The sequence below is a fragment of the Bos grunniens genome, chromosome 1 (assembly GCF_055505025.1).
Source record: "Bos grunniens cultivar Pamir isolate PY7600 chromosome 1, Bosgru_T2T1.0, whole genome shotgun sequence".
Classification (NCBI taxonomy): Eukaryota; Metazoa; Chordata; class Mammalia; order Artiodactyla; family Bovidae; genus Bos; species Bos grunniens.
This window is the reverse complement of record NC_141165.1, coordinates 87,124,879-87,147,553: the sequence shown is the minus strand read 5'-3', so window position 1 is coordinate 87,147,553 and position 22,675 is coordinate 87,124,879. Positions and strand designations below refer to the sequence as shown.

At 37.9% G+C, this 22,675-nt stretch overlaps 1 protein-coding gene across 5 annotated transcripts in view; it reads left to right on the top strand.

Moving 5' to 3' along the window:
* DRC9 (dynein regulatory complex subunit 9) overlaps positions 1 to 22,675 on the top strand; it is a 57,383-nt gene that overhangs the window by 18,807 nt on the left and 15,901 nt on the right. For all 5 annotated transcript variants that reach the window (XM_086401659.1, XM_086401638.1, XM_086401648.1 and 2 more), the window contains 3 exons: positions 576 to 799; positions 2,983 to 3,111; positions 15,896 to 15,977. In XM_086401659.1, coding sequence (XP_086257785.1) covers positions 576 to 799; positions 2,983 to 3,111; positions 15,896 to 15,977 — 435 coding nt within the window. The remainder of the gene's footprint in view (positions 1 to 575; positions 800 to 2,982; positions 3,112 to 15,895; positions 15,978 to 22,675) is intronic.

Sequence of the window (22,675 nt, the reverse complement as noted above, 5' to 3'; positions counted from 1 at the left end):
TGTGGAGTCTGGTCTCCTTGAGGGCTGGGTCAGGGGTGTGGTGGTGGATCAGACCAGTCCTCCACAGTTACCAAGGGATTGACTGTATTTCAGATTCATGTGTTCAGCGAACATTTGAGTCTTTGCTGTATCCTGGACATTGTTCTAAACAATGGGATTATAAAGATGGCCACATTTATTTAATATTATCTTGTTCCAAAAAGAATTTGAGGTGCACCAAGATCTGTAAGACACTGTCCCTCTCCTCATGGAATTTATAATTTAATGGAGATATTTATACAAATAATTATAAATGGTAAATGTCTGCTAATAGAGATGTTTCACAGAGAACTGTGTCTTTGGTCATAGTCTTAAAGTTTACCAGTTTGGGGAATGACAGAGAGTGGGAATGTTGTCTAAAGGCAGGAAGACACAAAACAGCAGAGCATGCAGTTTGATGTAGCTGAAGAAGAGGATAATTTTCTGGTACTGATATTACAAGAGGCTTAAAATGGAGGAAGAGGCCCTCATATAGCATTATTTCTTTTTGTTTTAAAAATCTGTCTTTAACATGAAACATCATTTATTGTTTTTAGAAGGATAACAAAGAAATGCATTTAGAAGGAAGAAGTTCAGAAAAAGTTCCACTGGCATCAAACCCCTCAAAAATATCCAGTCCATTGGTACATAAAGAAGAACCCAAGTTGCCGGAAATCAGACAAGGAGGCCAGTTTAACAAAGTGCAAGATCTTATCTTCAAAAAACCCACAAGGCAGACCATAATGAATACAGAGACACTGAAGAAAATTCAGATTGATAGGTAAGGAAGGACAGCACATTTGGAAATGTGATAATGTATTTCTAGATGGATGAGGAGTGAGTACAGGGGTGGCTGACTGCTCTCTTCACTTAATGGATTGGTCATTATATCCACGTGACTGCAGATAATAGAATTAGCCAAGGGCTTTCTAGGGGAAGTGTGGTACAAGTAAAAGTGTTAATGTGGTGGCTATATGGTTGGGGAAGTTATTGAGCCTTTGTTTACAGTTTTTAAAAATGAGAATAATGATAACTTTGGAGGGAGGTATCAGCCAAGTGCTTGGCAGAGATTGGTGGCTCTTGTGATGCTTTATTCTTTAGTAAGAGATAGATACTATCAAAGTAGTCAAATTTTAAACTCTCTTAATCCTGAGGATTTCTTAAGCAGTCTCAATTTCCATTCTTATTACTCAGTTTTTCATTGTCAACTGGCTTGCTGACAAAGAATCCTGTTAAGTTTAAAAGAAAGTATAACTTTATGATAGTAATTTTTGGTAAATAAGGGTTTATAGCAATTACCCAGGGCCACTAGCCAAATCCAGCCTGTAGTCTGTTTTTGAAAACAAATTTTACTGGAATACAGCATTGCCCATTTTATATATTGTCTATGACTGCTTTCATGGGATAACAGCAGAGTCGAGTAGTTTCAACAGGGAGTTTATGTCCTGCAAAACCAAAAACATTTACTGTTTGTCCAATTACAGAAAAACTTGCTGACCCCTGCTTTAGACCCTCCCCAGAGGGTATCATCTCTTGCTAGAAATAATCTGGTTTCACATTTGCATCCCTTAAAGATGGTGTCCTGTTTATAAGCTGCTAGTTAATGTCCTTTCATTCTCAGTATGTGGGATCATAGTTTTTCAACTGACATGACTTCATCGTATTTATTTTCTCAATATAGTTATTGAATTTTTTTGTGTGAACTATTGGTAATAATTATGTAAAACGGTAAGAATACTTCTTGCTGATTCTATATCAAAACATTAAATAACAGTAATTAAAATTCTCTACCTAGGAGAGAATAGTCAATGGACTAGGAGTCAAGAGTCTGAATTAAATAGTTCTATCTCTTTTTCAAGCTAGTTCTGTGAACTTGGGCAAGGAAGGCATGTAATCTTCCTGAGTCTGGATTCACTCATCTCTAAAATATGTTGTATTAGCTCTTTATACAAAAATTTTTAAATGATTTAACTTTTTCAAAATTATGAAATATTTCAAGAATGCACAAAAATGTGAAGAATAAAATTATTATATTTTATTAAAAGGATTATTTTTATATTTTATAAAAATATAAAATATTTATATTTATATAAAATACATATATTATATTTTTATATTTTATTAAAAGGATTATTGTTATATTTTATTATTTATATTTTATTAAAAGGATTATATAAATAATCCTTATGTATATAACCACCAAATCTTAACATTTTACATGATAGCTTTAAGAGTTTTTTTTCCAAATAAAATATGTCAGGTACAACTGACGATTGTAACTCTGATTCTAGTCCCCTCACCCTTCCCCCAAATATTTCTTCTGAATTTGTTGTTTATTGTTCTCTTGTATATGTTGTGATACTTTTATTAGATATGTAAGTATTTTATTTAAACGATACATATAGATGGCTCAGATAGTAAAGAGTCTGCCTGCAATGCGAGAGACCTGGGTTTGATCCCTGAGTCAGGAAGATCCCCTGGAGAAGGAAATGGCAGCCCACTCCAGTATTCTTGCCTGGAGAATCCCATGGCCAGAGGAACCTGCTGGGCTACAGTCTGTGGGGTCACAAAGAGTTGGACGTGACTGAGTGACTAACTTTGACTTTCACGTTCATAGTTTTACATGTTCTTAAATGTTGTATACACAATATCATGCTGTACATTCCAGGTCCGTTAGTCCTCAGTATGTAAACTTTTTCCGGTTAAGGAGTTTCTCTTTTTTGCTAAGAGTTGTTTGTTTTTAAATGATGTGATGATCATTTGGCTTTTTTCTCCTTTTGTCCTCATTAATGTGATGATTTCCATTAGTAGATTTTCTAATACTAAACTATTTCTGCCTTCCAAGAATAATTCAAATTTAGTTATGATGGTCCTTCTGGGTCTTAACTTGTGTGATTTCTGTAGCCCTTTGTGAATGTGGGGAAATATATCTTACTGATTCATCTTTTTTGTTTCTCCTTGCAGGCAATTTTTGAGTGATGTAATTACAGAAACTTTGGAGGAGTTGGAAGAAGAAGGCACTTTCACCAATCTCCTGAAAGCTTTGGGCAAAGAGAGGGAAAGCAAAATGCATTTCTATGATACCATTGCCAGGTGAGAGTAAGTTTAGGTTTATTTGCTTTGTTGCCTTAAAAAAAAAAAAAAAATAAAGTGTTATAAAACTCTTACTGGAAGTCTTAGATTTCTAAAGTAAATCAAGTTTTTGCTTTTAAGGGGAGATAACTAGAAGTCAGAAAGTTGGTTGGGGCATTCAACCCATTTACGTTTAAGGTAATTACTGATAAGTATGATCCCGTTGCCATTTACTTTATTGTTTTGGGTTCGAGTTTATACACCGTTTTTGTGTTTCCTGTCTAGAGAATATCCTTTAGTATTTGTTGGAGAGCTGGTTTGGTGGTGCAGAATTCTCTCAGCTTTTGCTTGTCTGAAAAGCTTTTGATTTCTCCTTCATACTTGAATGAGATCCTTGCTGGGTACAATAATCTGGGCTGTAGGTTATTTTCTTTCATCATTTTAAGTATGTCTTGCCATTCCCTCCTGGCTTGAAGAGTTTCTATTGAAAGATCAGCTGTTATCCGTATGGGAATTCCCTTGTGTGTTATTTGTTGTTTTTCCCTTGCTGCTTTTAATATATGGATACAAAAACAAGACCCCCACATATGTTGTCTACAAGAGACCCACCTCAAAACAGGGGACACATACAGACTGAAAGTGAAGGGCTGGAAAAAGATTTTCCATGCAAATAGGGACCAAAAGAAAGCAGGAGTAGCAATACTTATATCAGATAAAATAGACTTTAAAACAAAGGCTGTGAAAAGAGACAAAGAAGGTCACTACATAATGATCAAAGGATCAATCCAAGAAGAAGATATAACAATTATAAATATATATGCACCCAACACGGGAGCACCACAGTATGTAAGACAAATGCTAACAAGTATGAAAGGAGAAATTAATAATAACACAATAATAGTGGGAGACTTTAATACCCCACTTACACCTATGGATAGATCAACTAAACAGAAAATTAACAAGGAAACACAAACTTTAAACGATACAATAGACCAGTTAGACCTAATTGATATCTATAGGACATTTCATCCCAAAACAATGAATTTCACCTTTTTCTCAAGCGCACATGGAACCTTCTCCAGGATAGATCACATCCTGGGCCATAAAGCTAGCCTTGGTAAATTCAAAAAAATAGAAATCATTCCAAGCATTTTTTCTGACCACAATGCAGTAAGATTAGATCTCAATTACAGGAGAAAAACTATTAAAAATTCCAACATATGGAGGCTGAACAACACACTGCTGAATAACCAACAAATCACAGAAGAAATCAAAAAAGAAATCAAAATTTGCATAGAAACGAATGAAAATGAAAACACAACAACCCAAAACCTGTGGGACACGGTAAAAGCAGTCCTAAGGGGAAAGTTCATAGCAATACAGGCACACCTCAAGAAACAAGAAAAAAGTCAAATAAATAACCTAACTCTACACCTAAAGCAACTAGAAAAGGAAGAAATGAAGAACCCCAGGGTTAGTAGAAGGAAAGAAATCTTAAAAATTAGAGCAGAAATAAATGCAAAAGAAACAAAAGAGACCATAGCAAAAATCAACAAAACCAAAAGCTGGTTCTTTGAAAGGATAAATAAAATTGACAAACCATTAGCCAGACTCATCAAGAAACAAAGGGAGAAAAATCAAATCAACAAAATTAGAAACGAAAATGGAGAGATCACAACAGACAACACAGAAATACAAAGGATCATAAGAGACTACTATCAACAATTATATGCCAATAAAATGGACAACGTGGAAGAAATGGACAAATTCTTAGAAAAGTACAACTTTCCAAAATTGGACCAGGAAGAAATAGAAAATCTTAACAGACCCATCACAAGCATGGAAATTGAAACTGTAATCAAAAATCTTCCAGCAAACAAAAGCCCCGGTCCAGACGGCTTCACAGCTGAATTCTACCAAAAATTTAGAGAAGAGCTCACACCTATCCTGCTCAAACTCTTCCAGAAAATTGCAGAGGAAGGTAAACTTCCAAACTCATTCTATGAGGCCACCATCACCCTAATACCAAAACCTGACAAAGATGCCACAAAAAAAGAAAACTACAGGCCAATATCACTGATGAACATAGATGCAAAAATCCTTAACAAAATTCTAGCAATCAGAATCCAGCAACACATTAAAAAGATCATACACCATGATCAAGTGGGCTTTATCCCAGGGATGCAAGGATTCTTCAATATCCGCAAATCAATCAATGTAATACACCACATTAACAAATTGAAAAATAAAAACCATATGATTATCTCAATAGATGCAGAGAAAGCCTTTGACAAAATTCAACATCCATTTATGATAAAAACTCTCCAGAAAGCAGGAATAGAAGGAACATACCTCAACATAATAAAAGCTATATATGACAAACCCACAGCAAACATTATCCTCAATGGTGAAAAATTGAAAGCATTTCCTCTAAAGTCAGGAACAAGACAAGGGTGCCCACTTTCACCATTACTATTCAACATAGTTTTGGAAGTTTTGGCCACAGCAATCAGAGCAGAAAAAGAAATAAAAGGAATCCAAATTGGAAAAGAAGAAGTAAAACTCTCACTATTTGCAGATGACATGATCCTCTACATAGAAAACCCTAAAGATTCCACCAGAAAATTACTAGAAATAATCAATGACTATAGTAAAGTTGCAGGATATAAAATCAACACACAGAAATCCCTTGCATTCCTATACACTAATAATGAGAAAACAGAAAGAGAAATTAAGGAAACAATTCCATTCACCATTGCAACGGAAAGAATAAAATACTTAGGAATATATCTACCTAAAGAAACTAAAGACCTATATATAGAAAACTATAAAACACTGGTGAAAGAAATCAAAGAGGACACTAATAGATGGAGAAATATACCATGTTCATGGATTGGAAGAATCAATATAGTGAAAATGAGTATACTACCCAAAGCAATTTATAGATTCAATGCAATCCCTATCAAGCTACCAACAGTATTCTTCACAGAGCTAGAACAAATAATTTCACAATTTGTATGGAAATACAAAAAACCTCAAATAGCCAAAGCGATCTTGAGAAAGAAGAATGGAACTGGAGGAATCAACCTACCTGACTTCAGGCTCTACTACAAAGCCACAGTTATCAAGACAGTATGGTACTGGCACAAAGACAGAAATATTGATCAATGGAATAAAATAGAAAGCCCAGAGATAAACCCACGCACATATGGACACCTTATCTTTGACAAAGGAGGCAAGAATATACAATGGATTAAAGACAATCTCTTTAACAAGTGGTGCTGGGAAATCTGGTCAACCACTTGTAAAAGAATGAAACTGGACCACTTTCTAACACCATACACAAAAATAAACTCAAAATGGATTAAAGATCTAAACGTAAGACCAGAAACTATAAAACTCCTAGAGGAGAACATAGGCAAAACACTCTCCGACATACATCACAGCAGGATCCTCTATGACCCACCTCCCAGAATATTGGAAATAAAAGCAAAAATAAACAAATGGGACCTAATTAACCTTAAAAGCTTCTGCACATCAAAGGAAACTATTAGCAAGGTGAAAAGACAGCCTTCAGAATGGGAGAAAATAATAGCAAATGAAGCAACCGACAAACAACTAATCTCAAAAATATACAAGCAACTCCTACAGCTCAACTCCAGAAAAATAAACGACCCAATCAAAAAATGGGCCAAAGAACTAAATAGACATTTCTCCAAAGAAGACATACAGATGGCTAACAAACACATGAAAAGATGCTCAACATCACTCATTATCAGAGAAATGCAAATCAAAACCACTATGAGGTACCATTTCACACCAGTCAGAATGGCTGCGATCCAAAAGTCTACAAATAATAAATGATGGAGAGGGTGTGGAGAAAAGGGAACCCTCTTACACTGTTGGTGGGAATGCAACCTAGTACAGCCACTATGGAGAACAGTGTGGAGATTCCTTAAAAAACTGGAAATAGAACTGCCTTATGATCCAGCAATCCCACTGCTAGGCATACACACTGAGGAAACCAGAAGGGAAAGAGACATGTGTACCCCAATGTTCATCGCAGCACTGTTTATAATAGCCAGGACATGGAAGCAACCTAGATGCCCATCAGCAGATGAATGGATAAGAAAGCTGTGGTACATATACACAATGGAGTATTACTCAGCCATTAAAAAGAATACATTTGAATCAGTTCTAATGAGGTGGATGAAACTGGAGCCTATTATACAGAGTGAAGTAAGCCAGAAGGAAAAACATAAATACAGTATACTAACGCATATATATGGAATTTAGAAAGATGGTAACAATAACTCTGTATACGAGACAGCAAAAGAGACACTGATGTATAGAACAGTCTTATGGACTCTGTGGGAGAGGGAGAGGGTGGGAAGATTTGGGAGAATGGCATTGAAACATGTAAAATATCATGTAGGAAACGAGTTGCCAGTCCAGGTTCGATGCACGATGCTGGATGCTTGGGGCTGGTGCACTGGACGGCCCAGAGGGATGGTATGGGGAGGGAGGAGGGAGGAGGGTTCGGGATGGGGAACACATGTATACCTGTGGCGGATTCATTTTGATATTTGGCAAAACTAATACAATTATGTAAAGTTTAAAAATAAAATAAAATTAGAAAAAAAAAATAAAAAATAAATAAATAAATAAATAAATAAAAATTAAAAAAAAAAAAAAAAGAAAGTTGGGTTCTATTCAGAGTTCTGCTGGAACAATAGCTCAATTTCTGGGCTTCGGTTATCTGTATCTATAATATGTATAGTACAATATATGTACTACACAGATGGGTAGTGCATAATCTATGGTTTGTTTTGGCAATGACAATCTCAAGATTCTAGTTAGCAGGATTTCTCTAGATGCTACTTAATGATAAGGTTTTTTTTGTTGTTGTTATTGTTGTTGCTATAGACTGAATGTTTGTGCTCCTCTAACCTCAATTTTTGGAATCCTAACCTCCAGAGTGATGGTTTTAGGAGATTGGATGTCTTTGGTCAGTGAGTAGGTCTTAAGGATGGAGCCCTCATCAATGGGATTAGTGCCCTTATAAACAAGACCCAGGAGAGCTGCCTTCCTCTTCTGTCATGTAGATACAAATGAAAATTGGCAATTGTGAACCAGGTGACAGGTTCTCACCAGACACTGAATTGGATGGCACCCGGATCTTGGACTTAATAGCCTCCAGAACTGTGAGCAATGAATTTCTCTGTTTATAAGCCTTCCAATCTATGATATTTTTATTATAGCAGCTCAAGCTAAGATAGGTATTATTTTTTTTATTGTATTGTTCTGTTATTTTATTTTAAACCTAAATAAAGAGATTGCTGGAGATAAGCAGAATTCTGTTTCTAAGGACAACATAAAATAGTTAAATTCTCATTCAGACAATACTGAGTTTGAATTCTGCTCTGCCATTTACCACTTGTGTGACTATGACAAGTGTGTGAGTCTGTATCTTCTTAGAGATAGATGCCAAGATGAGATTATTAATGTAAAGATTTTTATCAGGGAAACCCTTAAGTGAGAGAAAATGGGGAGGGAGGCTTTGGACTCAATGCTAGACTCACCCTAAGTGAAGGAGAGGGAAGGTTGGGTGGATGAGACCACCCTGCAATCTAAGGATGATTTGGCAAGGTCAGCAGGGAGTCCGTGAGCCAAAGTCAAACATCAGAAAAGTCCAGAGTCTCCTAGGAAGGGATGGCCTTATCCCTGCCACCCTCAAAACTTGGCTGGGAGCAGTCTGTGGAAAGGGTGGCCCCAGAGCACACACAGTGGAGGGATTCAGAGTCGAGAGCTTGGACCCTTATTTGCTCACATTGCCTGTACTTGGAGGTCTGTGGGGCACATTCTCAGATCCTCTGCAGCAAGTCACCTCAACTCTCTATGTGCGTTTTCCTCATCTGTAAAACAGGAGTGATGACAGGGATTATGTCCTTATATTTTAAGAGGTGCTCAGAATAGAAAAGATTCTTCTTTTTCCTCTTCCTGTTCATCCTCTTCTTAGCTTGTTCTCAGCAGCAGCAATTTTAGATACAACACTGATAAGCCAGAAAATCCTCTTCCAGTTTACTAAAATCACAATCTTTTTTAAAAATTAGGTTATTTTTTTATTGAAGGATAATTGCTGTTTTCTGTCAAACCTCAACATGAATCAGCCATGCGTATACATATATCCCCTCCCTTTTGAAACTCCCTCCCATCTCCCTCCCCATCCTACTCCTCTAGGTTGATACAGAGCCCCTGTTTGAGTTTCCTGAGCCATACAGCAAATTCCCAGCTGTCTATTTTACATATGGTTATGTAAGTTTCCGTATTACTCTTTCCATACATCTCACCCTCTCCTCCCCTCTCCCCATGTCCCTAAGTCTATTCTCTATGTCTGTTTCTCCATTGTTGACCTGTAAATAAATTCTTCAGTACCATTTTTCTAGATTCTGTATATATGCATTAGAAAATGGTATTTATCTTTCTCTTTCTGGTTCACTTCACTCTGCATATGAGTTCTAGGTTCATCCACCTCATTAGAACTGACTCAAATGTGTTCCTTCTTATGGCTGAGTAAATTCCATTGTGTACATGTACCACAACTTCTTTATCCATTCATCTGTCAATGGACATCTAGGTTGCTTTCATGTTCTAGCAATTGTAAATAGTGCTGCAATGAACAATGGGATACATGTGTCTCTTTCAATTTTGGTTTCCTCAGGGTATATGCCTAGGAGTAGGATTGCTGGGTCATATGGTGGTTTTATTTGTAGTTATTTAAGGAATCTCCATGCCATCTTCCATAGTGGCTGTATCAATTTACATTCCCACCAACAGTGCCAGAGCATTTCCTTTTCTCCACACGCTCTCCAGCATTTATTGTTTGTAGACTTTTTGTTGAAGGCCATTCTGACTGGTATGAGGTGATATCTTATTGTAGCTTTGGTTTGTATTTCTCTAATAATGAATGCTGGAGAAGATTCTTGCGAGTCCCTTGGACTGCAAGGAGATCCAACCAGTCCATCCTAAGGAGACCAGTCCTGGGTATTCATTGGAAGGACTGATGCTGAGGCTGAAACTCCAATACTTTGGCCACCTCATGCAAAGAGTTGACTCATTGGAAAAGACCCTGATGCTGGGAGGGATTGGGGGCAGGAGGAGAAGGGGATGACAGAGGATGAGATGGCTGGATAGCATCACCGACTTGATGCACATGAGTTTGGGTGAACTCCAGGAGTTGGTGATGGACAGTGAGGCCTGGCATGCTGCGATTCATGGGGTCGCAAAGAGTCAGACATGACTGAATGACTGAACTGAATAAAGAATGATGTTGAGTATCTTTTCATGTGTTTGTTAGCCATCTGTATATCTTCTTTGGAGAAATGTCTGTTTAGGTCTTTTTCCCACTTTTTGATTGGGTGGTTTGTTTTTCTGGTATTGAGTTGTATGAGCTGCTTGTATATTTTGGAAGTTAATCCTTTGTCAGTTGTTTCATTTGCTATTATTTTCTCCCATTCTGAGGGTTGTCTTTTCACCTTGCTTATAGCTTCGTTTGCTGTGCAAAAACTTTTAAGTTTAATCGGGTCCCATTTGTTTACTTTTGTTTTTATTTCCATTACTCTAGGAGATGGGTCATAGAGGATCTTGCTTTGGTTTATGTCATCAAGTGTTCTGCCTATGTTTTCCTCTAAGAGTTTTAGGGAGAAGGCAGTGGCAACCCACTCCAATACTCTTGCCTGGAAAATCCCATGGACGGAGGAGCCTGGTAGGCTGCAGTCCATGGGGTCGCTAAGAGTCGAGTATGACTGAGCGACTTCACTTTCACTTTTCACTTTCATGCATTGGAGAAGGAAATGGCAACCCACTCCAGTGTTCTTGCCTAGAGAATCCCAGGGACAGGGGAGCCTGGTAGGCTGCCATCTTTGGGGTCGCACAGAGTCGGACGCTACTGAAGTGACTTAGCAGCAGTAGCAGTAGCAAGAGTTTTATAGTTTCTGGTCTTACATTTAGGTCCTTAATCCATTTTGAGTTTATCTTTGTGTATGTTGTTAGGAAGTGTTCTAATTTCATTCTTTTACATGTAGCTGGCCAGTTTTCCCAGCACCATTTATTGAAGAGGCTGTCTTTGCCCCATGGTATATTCTTGCCTCTTTTGTCAAAAATAAGGTACCCATAGGTGCATGGGTTTATTTCTGGGCTTTCTATCTTGTTGCATTGGTCTATATTTCTGTTTTTGTGCCAGTACCATACTGTCTTGATGTCTGTAGCTTTGTATCTGAAGTCAGGAAGGTTGATTCCTCCACCTCCATTCTTCTTTCTCAAGACTGCTTTGGCTATTCGGGTTCTTCTGTGTTCCCACATGAATTGTGAAATTTTTTGTTCTAATTATGTGAAAAATGCCATTGATAATTTGATAGGGATAGTATTGAATCTGTAGATTGCGTTTGGCAATATAGTCATTTTTACAATATTGATTCTCCCTACCCAGGAACATGGAATATCTCTCCATCTGTTTATGTCATCTTTGATTTCTTTCATTTCTGTCATAATATTCTGTGTACAGTTCTTTTGTCTCCTTAGGTAGGTTTATTCCTAGATATTTACTTCTTTTTGTTGCAGTGGTGAATGGGATTGATTCCTTAATTTCTCTTTCTATATAGAATTGCAAATGATTTCTGTGTATTGATTTTGTATCCTGCAACTTTTCCAAATTCACTGATTAGCTCTAGTAATTTTCTGATACTGTCTTTAGGGTTTTCTATGTACAGTATCATATCATCTGCAAACAGTAAGAGCTTTACTTCTTCTTTTCCAATCTGGATTCTTTTTTTTCTTTTTCTTCTCTGATTGCTTGTAGCTAGCATTTCCAGAACTATGTTGAATAATAGTGGTGAAAGTGGACAGCTTTGTATTGTTCCTGATCTTAGGGGGAATGCTTTTAGTTTTTCACCATTGAGGATAATGTTTGCTGTAGGCTTATTATTTGTGGCCTTTACTATGTTGAGGTAGGTTCCTTCTGTGTCCATTTTTTGAAGACTTTTAATCATAAATAGGTGCTTAATTTTGTCAAAGGCTTTTTCTGCATCTATTGAGATTGTCATATAATTTTTATCTTTCAATTTGTTAATATAGTGTATCACATTGATTGATTTGAGTATATTGAAGAATCCTTGCATCCCTGGAGTAAACCCAGCTTGATCATGGTGTATGAGCTTTTTGATGTGTTGTTGAATTCTGTTTGCTAAAATTTTGTTGAGAATTTTTGCATTTATGTTCATCAGTGATATTGGCCTGTAGTTTTCTTTTTTTGGTTTATCTTTGTCTGGTTTGGGTATCAGGGTGATGGTGGCCTCATAGAATGAGTTTGGAAGTGTTCCTTCCTCTGCAATTTTTTGAAAGACTTTTAGAAGGATAGGCATTATCTCTTCTCTAAGTTTGATAGATTTCGCCTGTGAAGCATCTGGTCCTGGGCTTTTGTTTTTTGGGAGATTTTTGATCACAGCTTCAATTTCATTGCTTGTAATTGGGTTGTTCATAATTTCATTTCTTCCTGGTTCAGTCTTGGCAGACTGAACTTTTCTAAGAATCTGTCCATTTCTTCCAGGTTACCCATTTTATTGCCATATAGTTGTTCATTCCAGTCTCTTATAATCCTTTGTATTTCTGCATTGTCTGATGTAACCTCTCCTTTTTCATTTCTAATTTTGTTGATTTGATTCTTCCTTTTTTTCTTGATGAGTCTGGCTAAAGGTTTGTCAATTTTGTTTATCTTCTGAAAGAACCAGCTTTTAGTTTTACTAATCTTTACTATTGTTTCTTTCTTTTTATTTCTGCTCGGGTGTTTATGATTTATTTCTTTCTACTAATTTAGGTTTTTTTCTTCTTTTTCCAGTTGTTTTAAGTGTACAGTTAGGTTGTCTACTCAATGTTTTTCTTGTTTCTTGAGGTAGAATTGTATTGCTATAAACTTCCCTCTTAGAACTGCTTTTGCTGCATCCCATAGGTTTTGATTTGTCGTGTTTTAATTATCATTTGTTTCTAGAAGTTTTTTGATTTCCCTTTTCATTTCTTCAGTAACCTGTTGATTATTTAGAAGTTTGTTGTTTAGTCTCCATGTTTTTGTGTGTCTTACACTTTTTTTCTTGTAATTGGTATCTAGTCTCATAGCATTGTGGTTGGAAAGGATGCTTGATATGATTTCAATTTTCTTAAATTTGCTGAGGTTTGATTTGTGACCCAAGATGTGGTCTACCCTGGAGAATGTTCCATGTGCACTTGAGAAGAAGGTGTATTCTTCTGCATTTGGATGGAATGTCCTGAAGATATCAATAAGATCCATCTCATCTAATCTATCATTTAAGGCTTGTGTTTCCCCATTCATTTTGTTTTGATGATCTGTCCATTGGTGTGAGTGGGGTGTTAAAATTTCCTACTTATTATTGTGTTACTGTCAGTTTCTCCTTTTATGTCTGTTAGTGTTTGTCTTATGTATTGAGGTGCTCCTATGTTGGGTGCATAGATAGTTACAATTGTTATGTCTTTCTCTTGGATCGATCCCTTGATCATTATGTAGTGTCCTTCCCTATCTCTTGTAATCTTCTTTATTTTAAGGTCTATTTTGTCTGATATGAGGATTGCTACTTCAGCTTTCTTTTGCTTCCCATTTGCATGAAATACACTTTTTCCATCCTCTCACTTTCAGGCTATATGTGTCTTGAGGTCTGAAGTGGGTTTCTTATAGATAGCATATATATGGGTCTTGTTTTTGTATCCATTCAGCCAGTCTGTGTCTTTTGGTTGGAGTGTTTAACCCATTTACATTTAAGGTAATTATTGATATATATGTTCCTATTGCCATTTTATAATTTTTTGGGGTTGATTTTGTAGATCTTTTTTCTTCTGTTGTATTTCTTGATTACATAAGTCCCTTTAACATTTGTTGTAAAGCTGGTTTGATGGTACTGAATTCTCTTAACTTTGCTTGTTGGAAAAGCTTTTTATTTCTCCATCAATTTTGAATGAGATCTTTGCCAGGCACAGTAATCTTGGTTGTAGATTTTTCCCTTTCAGTACTTTAAATATATCCTAAAATTCCCTTCTGGCCTGCAGAGTTTCTGCTGAAAGATCAGCTGTTAAGCATATGGGGTTTCCCTTGTATGTTACGTCTTGCTTCTCCCTTGCTGCTTTTAATGTTCTTTGTGTTTAGTCTTTGTTAGTTTGATTAGTATGTGTCTTGGCTTGTTTCTCCTTGGGTTTATCTGTATGGGACTCTTTGTGCCTCTTGGACTTGATTGACTATTTCCTTTTCAATGTTGGGGAAATTTTCAACTATAATGTCTTCAAAAATTTTCTCATACCTTTTCTTTTTCTTTTCTTCTTCTAGGACCCCTATAATTTGAATGTTGGTGCATTTGATATAGTCCCAGAGGTCTCTGAGACTGTCCTCAGCTGTTTTCATTCTTTTTACTTTATTCTGCTCTTCAGAAGTTATTTCCACCATTTTATCTTCCAGCTCACTGATTCATTCTTCTGCTTCAGATATTCTGCTATTGATTCATTTTAGAGTATTTTAAATTTCAGTAATTGTGTTGTTTGTCTCTGTATATTTATTCTGTAATTCTTTTCAGTCTTTGTTAATTGATTCTTGCATTTTCTCCATTTTGTTTTCAAGGTTTTTGATAATCTTTACTATCATTATTCTGAATTCTTTTTCAGGTACTTTGCCTATTTCCTCTTCATTTATTTGGATTTCTGTGTTTCTAGTTTGTTTCTTCATTTGTGCAGTATTTCTCTGCCTTTTCTTTTTTTTTTTTTTTTTCTAGGTTATTGTGTTTGAGGTCTCCTTTCCCCAGGCTTCTAGGAAAGTTGAATTCTTTCCTTGAAGAAGGTTGAATTCTTTCTTCCTTTTGGTTTCTGCCTCCTAAGGTTGGTTCAGTGGTTTGTGTGAGCTTCTTGTAGGGTGAGAGTTGTGCTGAGGTTTTGTTTGTTTGTTTGTTTTTCCTCTGATGGGCAAGGCTGAGTGAGGTGGTAATCCTGTCTGCTGATTATTGGGTTTGTTTTTGTTTTGTTTGTCATTTAGATGAGGCATCCTGCACAGGGTGCTACTGGTGGTTGGGTGACGCCGGGTCTTTAATTCAAGTGGTTTCCTTTTTGTGAGTTCTCACTATTTCATACTCTCTAGGGTTAGTTCTCTGGTAGACTGGGGTCTTGGAGTCACTGCTCCCACTCTAAAGACTCAGGGCTTGATCACTTGACAAATCCTCCCTCCTGAGGCCATCATGGAACGTGGGGTTCTTCCCTGCTTCGAGGCTCTGAGCCAGAACCTTGCGGGGGTATGGACAGCAGCCTCTGGACTGACCAGCCCCTCAGCCCACTCCAGCACCTTCTGGTGTTAAGAAAGGTGTCTCCGGGTCCTGTCACCCCTGTGCACTGAAGCCAATCTATTGACACTGGAAGGAGGCGAGAAACTTGAATTGGAAGCTTCAGCAATCAGCATTTGAGAAACTTCTCTCCACTTTAGCACCATCTCCAGAACGCAGAGCTGAGAGACCGTGCAAACTGCAGCATGGTGAGAGAGCAAAGTGAGAGCAAAATCACAGTCTTTTTAAAAATATTATTGAAATTTTGCTCCATGGACCAGTACCATTAGCATCACCTGGGACCTTGGCACAGTTGCAAATTCCACTGAATGAATTAGAATCTGGGACAGAGCCCAGGAATCTGTTCTTTAGCCTCCAGGTGAACCTGTGTACACTGAATTTTGAGAAGCACTTCTCTAAATATAAATTATCCTTATTTTCTCTAGGGAGGAAAATGGAAGAAAGAAGATAAAATCTCTTCAAAAACAGTTGCTTAATGTCAAAAAAGAAAGGCAAGCTGAAGTACAGGTAAGAATTATCTGGACAACACCAAAAGTTACTGGGTTGATAACAGCTAAGTAGAAGTCATCTTTTTCAAGCAAAAAAAAGAAGTTATGTATAAGAAATTGTTGTTTTCCCTGAGTTGCCTTTAATATTTATATTAAAAATAAAAGGATAGCAGATATTTGGTGGAATGCACAAACATGTCCAGAATCGAACTTTGAGAGACTCTAACACTCTGGAGCTCTTAGTCTGTTCTTACCCCTCCCAACCAATCCAACCATATCACCCACTCCTTCCTTCTAGGAGACCTTGTCTCAGGCAGTCTCTTGTATGCCAAGGTTCCAGATGGGAGATTATGGTCCTAGGTAGTACCTTAAGCACATCACATACTCCTTACAAGGCTTCTCTGGTGGCCCAGATGGTAAAGAATCTGCCTGCAATGCGGGAGACCTGGTTTCAGTCCCTGGGTTGGGAAGATCCCCTGGAGGAGGGCATGGCAACCCACTCTAGTATTCTTGCCTGGAGAATCCCCATGGACAGAGGAGCCTGGTGGGCTACAGTCCATGGGGTCACAAAGGGTTGGACACAACTTAGTGACTAAGCACAACACAAATACTCCTTACACCTAATGGTTAGTGTTAATAATGTCATTTGTATTATATTTCAACTACAGAGTGGATTTATTGAGCTTTTCTGGTCATTAGGGCCTTACTTTATGTCTAATTTACCTGTATAAGGAAATGCATCCCAAGTTTTAAGCAAGTACTTACAAAACTGTGTTTGGGCAGTTAGAAATTAGTACCATGACTATTAGAATTAAGAAAGTTACTAAGTATGGCCTGATATATCAGCTTTTCATTGCCTAGCTATTTGGACAAGCTTATACTTCAGATATAGGAATCTTCCTTATCTCCTACAAAGAAGTTAGAAGAATATTAGGAAAATATATTTGGAAGAATTGTCTAAAGAAGGTCACTAGCCTTTCTTCTGAGATATTTATTATCTTTAGGTCTTCTGACTTGCTTAGCATCCTCTCTTATTTTCTATTATCAGTTTTAAAGTACCTTTGTTATTTATTTTTACTTCAATATCCCTATTAACCCTGTGTTTATAGCTTACGCTCTTTGAAAACCATTTTTGCACCACCGTCACCTCAAAAGCTTTATAAAAACTGGTGTACACTTAGGCTTTCTCTGTAATGAATAGAATTTTTCAGAAGTTTCTTAACTTTTTTTTCCCCTCAATAACTCTACCATTATTATAAGTTCTTCTTGTATTCCTTGAGTATTAAAAAAAAAGATATTTATATTAATGTCCTTTTAAGACTCAAACCAAATAGTATCAAAAGAGACCTCAGCTTTGGGCTCTGCCAATCAAGTCCCCTACACTACTATCACAACCCCCTTTTTTCTCTTTTCTTTACATTATATTGTTGATAATATAATTTTTCCAACAAGTAACACTTGCTTGTGAAACTTACCTTCTTGGATTTCAGTCTCAGCTGTTACATTCAGGCTCAGTAAAACTAAAGTAGAATATCACTCAGATATTTTGATCATCAGAAAAGGAGTGAAACCAGGACTAGAAGACTGAAGGCAAACCTTGAACAAAAAACAACTGGCGAGATGAAATCAAGTAAAATCTCTAGAGTTACTGAAGAACCAGTGGTCAAGTCAAGGTTGGAAAACAGGAAGTACATGCATACGGGAAACCTATGGGTCAGAAACTGATGCCAGCAATTAAGGTGGCAGGCTTGAGTGTGTGAAAGTATGTGTGGAGATCACTGGAATGTGAGGGAATAATTGAGTTGTGAAGCTTCCTACTGGAAGTGAAGAGGAACTTAAGAGTCGCTTGATAGAGGTGAAAGAGGAGAGTGAAAAAGTTGGCTTAAAACTCAACATTCAAAAAACAAAGATCATGACATCCAGTCCCATCACCTCATGGCAAATAGATGTGGAAAAATTGGAAACAGTATCAGATTTCATTTTCTTGGCCTCCAAAATCAATGTGGACAGTGACTGCAGCTACGAAATTAAAAGATGCTTGCTCCTTGGAGGAAAATCTATGACAAACCTAGACAATGTATTAAAAAAAGCAGGGACATTACTTTGCCAACAAAGGTCTGTATAGTCAAAGCTATGGTTTTTCCAGTAGTCATGTATGGATGTGACAGTTGGACCATAAAGAAGGCTGAGCGCTGAAGAATTGATACTTTTAAACTGTGGTGTTGGAGAACTCTTGAGAGTCCCTTGGACAGCAAGGAGATCAAACCAGTCAATCCTAAAGGAGTCAATCTGAATATTCATTGGACAGACTGATGCTGAAGCCCAAGCTTTAATACTTTGACTACCTGATGTGACGAGCCGACTCCTTGGGAAAAAGCCCTGTTGCTAAGAAAGATTCAGGGCAAGAGGTGAAAGGGGCGACAGAGGATGAGATGGTTGGATGGCATCACTGACTCAATGGACATGAGTTTGAGCAAACTCGGGAGATAGTGAAGGACAGAGAAGCCTGGTGTGCTATAGTTCATGGGATCAGAAAGAGTTGGACACGACTTGGCAACGGAATAACAACAACAACCTCTAATGAAACCGTTGAAGACAGTTAAGTCTTTGTAATTCTCAACTTACAAGATTTTTCTAGCCAGAATCAGGACTTTAGTTTCACTTTGCTTCTTCTTAAAGTCAGTATGCTATGCTATGCTAAGTCACTTCAGTCGTGTCCGACTCTGTGCGACCCCATAGATGGCAGCCCACCAGGCTCCCCTATCCCTGGGATTCTCCAGGCAAGAACACTGGAGTGGGCTGCCATTTCCTTCTCCAATGCATGAAAGTGAAAAGTGAAAAGTGAAAGTGAAGTTGCTCAGTCATGTCCGACTCTTAGCAACCCCATGGATTGCAGCCTAATAGGCTCCTCTGTCCATGGGATTTTCCAAGCAAGAGTACTGGAGTGGGGTGCCATTGCCTTCTCCAAGAGTCAGTATAGTTCAGTTCAGTTGCTCAGTCATGTCAGACTCTTTGCGACACCATGGACTGCAGCTCACCAGGCCTCCCTGTCCATCACCAACTCCCAGAGTTTACTCAAACTCATGTCCATTGAGTCAGTGAAACCATTAAACCATCTCATCCTCTGTTGTCCCCTTCTTCTCCTGCATTCAATCTTTCCCAGCCTCAGGGTTTTTTCAAATGAGTCAGTTCTTCGCATCAGGTGGCCAAAGTATTGGGAGTGTCACCTTCAGCATCAGTCCTTCCAATGAATATTCAGGACTGATTTCCTTTAGGATGAATCAGTTGGATCTCCTAGCTGTCCAAGGGACTCCCAAGAGTCTTCTCCAACACCACAGTTCAAAAACATCAATTCTTCCACTCTCAGCTTTCTTTATAGTCCAACTCTCACAGCCACACATGACTACTGGAAAAACCATAGCTTTGACTAGATGGACCTTTCTTGGCAAAGTAATGTCTCTACTTTTTAATATGCTGTCTAGGGTGGTCATAGCTTTTCTTCCAAGGAGCAATCATCTTTTAATTTCATAGCTACAGTCACCATCTGCAGTGATTTTGGAGCCCCCCAAAATAAAGTCTGTCACTGTTTCCATTGTTTCCCCATCTATTTACCATGAACTGATGGGACCAGATACCATGATCTTACTTTTCTGAAAGTTGAGTTTTAAGCCAGTTTTTTCACTCTCGTCTTTCACTTTCATCACAAGGCTTTTTAGTTCTTCTTCGCTTTCTGCCTTAAGGGTGGTATTATCTGCATATCTGAGGTTATTGATATTTCTCCTGGAAATCTTGATTCCAGCTTGTGCTTCATCCAGCCCAGTGTTTGTCATGATGTACCCTGCATATAAGTTAAATAAGCAGGGTGACAATATACAGCCTTGACGTACTCCTTTTCCTATTTGGAACCAGTCTGTTGTTCCATGTCCAGTTCTAACTGTTCCTTCCTGACATACGTACAGATTTCTCAGGAGGCAGGTCAGGTGGTCTGGTATTCCCCTCTCTTTCAGAATTTTCCAGTTTGTTGTGATCCACACAGTCAAAGGCTTTGGCATAATCAATAAAGCAGAAATAGATATTTTTCTGAAATTCGCTTGCTTTGTTGATGATCCAATGGATGTTGGCAATTTGATCTCTGGTTCCTCTGCCTTTTCTTAATCCAGCTTGAACATCTGGATGTTGACAGTTCACTTGCTGTTAAAGCCTGGCTTGTAGAATTTTGAGCATTACTTTACTAGCGTGTGAGATGAGTGCAATTGTGCAGTAGTTTGAACATTCTTTGGCATTGCCTTTCTTTGGGATTAGAATGAAAACTGACTTTTCCAGTCCTGTGGCCACTGCTGAGTTTTCCAAATTTGCTGGCATATTGAGTGCAGCACTTTGACAGCATCATCTTTCAGGATTTAAATAGCTCAACTGGAATTCCATCACCTCCACTAGCTTTGTTCGTAGTGAGGCCCACTTGACTTTGCATTCCAGGATGCCTGGTTCTAGGTGAGTGATCACACCATCGTGATTATCTGGGTTATGAAGATCTTTTTTGTGCAGTTCTTCTATGTATTCTTACCACCTCTTCTTCTGCTTCTGTTAGGTCCATACCATTTCTGTCCTTTATTGAGCCCATCCTTGCATGAAATGTTCCCTTGGTATCTCTAATTTTCTTGAAGAGATCTCTAGTCTTTCCCATTCTATTGTTTTCCTCTATTTCTTTGTATCGATCACTGAGGAAGGCTTTCTTATCTCTCCTTGCTATTCTTTGGAACTCTGCATTCAAATGAGTATATCTTTGCTTTTCTCTTGTGCCTTTCACCTCTTCTTTTCTCAGCTATTTGTAAGGCCTCCTCAGACAGACGTTTTGCCTTTTTGCATTTCTTTTTCTTGGGGATGGTCTTAATCCCTGTCTTGTGCACAATGTCACGAACCTCCATCCATAGTTCTTCAGGTACTCTGTCTTTCAGATCTAATCCCTTGAATCTATTTCTCATTTCCACTGTATAATCATAAGGGATTTGATTTAGGTCTAGTGGTTTTTCCCTACTTTCTTCAATTTAAGTCTGAATTTGGCAATAAGGAGTTCATGGTCTGAGCCACAGTCAGCTCCTGGTCTTGTTTTTGCTGACTGTATAGAGCTTCTCCATCTTTAGCTGAAAAGAATATAATCAATCTGATTTCGGTGTTGACCACCTGGTGATGTCCATGTATAGAGTCTTCTCTTGTGTTGTTGGAAGAAGGTGTTTGCTATGACCAGTGCGTTCTCTTGGCAAAACTTTATTAGATTTTGCCCTACTTCATTCTGTACTCCTAGGCCAAATTTGCCTGTTCTTCCAGGTACTTCTTGACTTCCTGCTTTTGCATTCCAGTCCCTCATAATGAAAAAGACATCTTTTTTGGGTGTTAGTTCTAGAAGATCTTGTTGATCTTCATAGAAGACCGATGAACTTCAGCTTCTTCAGCATTACTGGTCAAGGCATCAACTTGGATTAATGTGATATTGAATGGTTTGCCTTGGAAACGAACAGAGATCGTTCTGTTGTTTTTGAGATTGCATCCAAGTACTGCATTTCGGACTCTTTTTTTTTTTTTAATATGATGGCTACTCCATTTCTTCTAAGGAATTGTTGCCCACAGTAGTAGATGTAATGGTCATCTGAGTTAAGTTCACCCATTCCAGTCTTAGTTCGCTGATTCCTAAAATGTCGATGTTTACTCTTGCCATCTTGTGTTTGAACACTTCCAATTTGCCTTGATTCATGGACCTAGCATTCCAGGTTTCCTATGCAATATTGCTCTTTGCAGCACTGGACTTTACTTTCATCACCAGTCACAGCCACAACTGGATATTGTTTTTGCTTTGGCTCCATCCCTTCATTCTTTCTGGAGTTATTTCTCCACTGATCTCCAGTAGCATATTGGGCACCTACCAACCTGGGGAGTTCATCATTCATTATCCTATCTTTTTGCATTTTCGTACTGTTCATGGGGCTCTCAAGGCAAGAATACTGAAGTGGTTTGCCATTCCCTTTTCCAGTAGACTGCATTTTGTCAGAACTCTCCACCATGACCCATCCATCCGGGTGGCCCTTCATGGCATGTCTCATAGTGTCATTAAGTTAGACAAGGCTGTGGTCCATGTGATCAGATTGGTTAGTTTTCTGTGATTGTGGTTTTCAGTCTTTCTGCCCTCTGATGGAGAAGGATAAGAGGCTTATGGAAGCTTCCTGATGGAAGAGACTGACTGAGGCGGAGTCAATATAGTGTTCTAATAATCATCAGAGTTTCAAATTCTTCTAGCTTATGGAAGATATATTTCTATATCTATCTATGTATCTATCTATCTATATTTTCAGTTGTCCAGCACTAAAAATTTAAGGAAAATGAGAATTCCTAGGCTCAGTGGGGAAATAACTCCTTCTTGGAATCCTGTTCTGAAAGTATCTTTCTAGTACTATATATCTTAGTGGCAGCTCCAGCATTGGAAAACAGTATGGAAATCCCTCAAAAAATTAAGAACTACCATATGATTCTGCTATTCTACTTCTGGGTATTTATCCAAAGAACATGAAGACACTAATTCAGAAAGGTGTATGTAGCCCTGTGTTCATTGCAGCATTGTTCAGAACAGCCACAATAAGGAAACAACCTATATTCACATTGACAGATAAATGGATAAAGAAGGTGTGGTACATGTTTACAACAGTGTATAGACAATGGATACTTCCT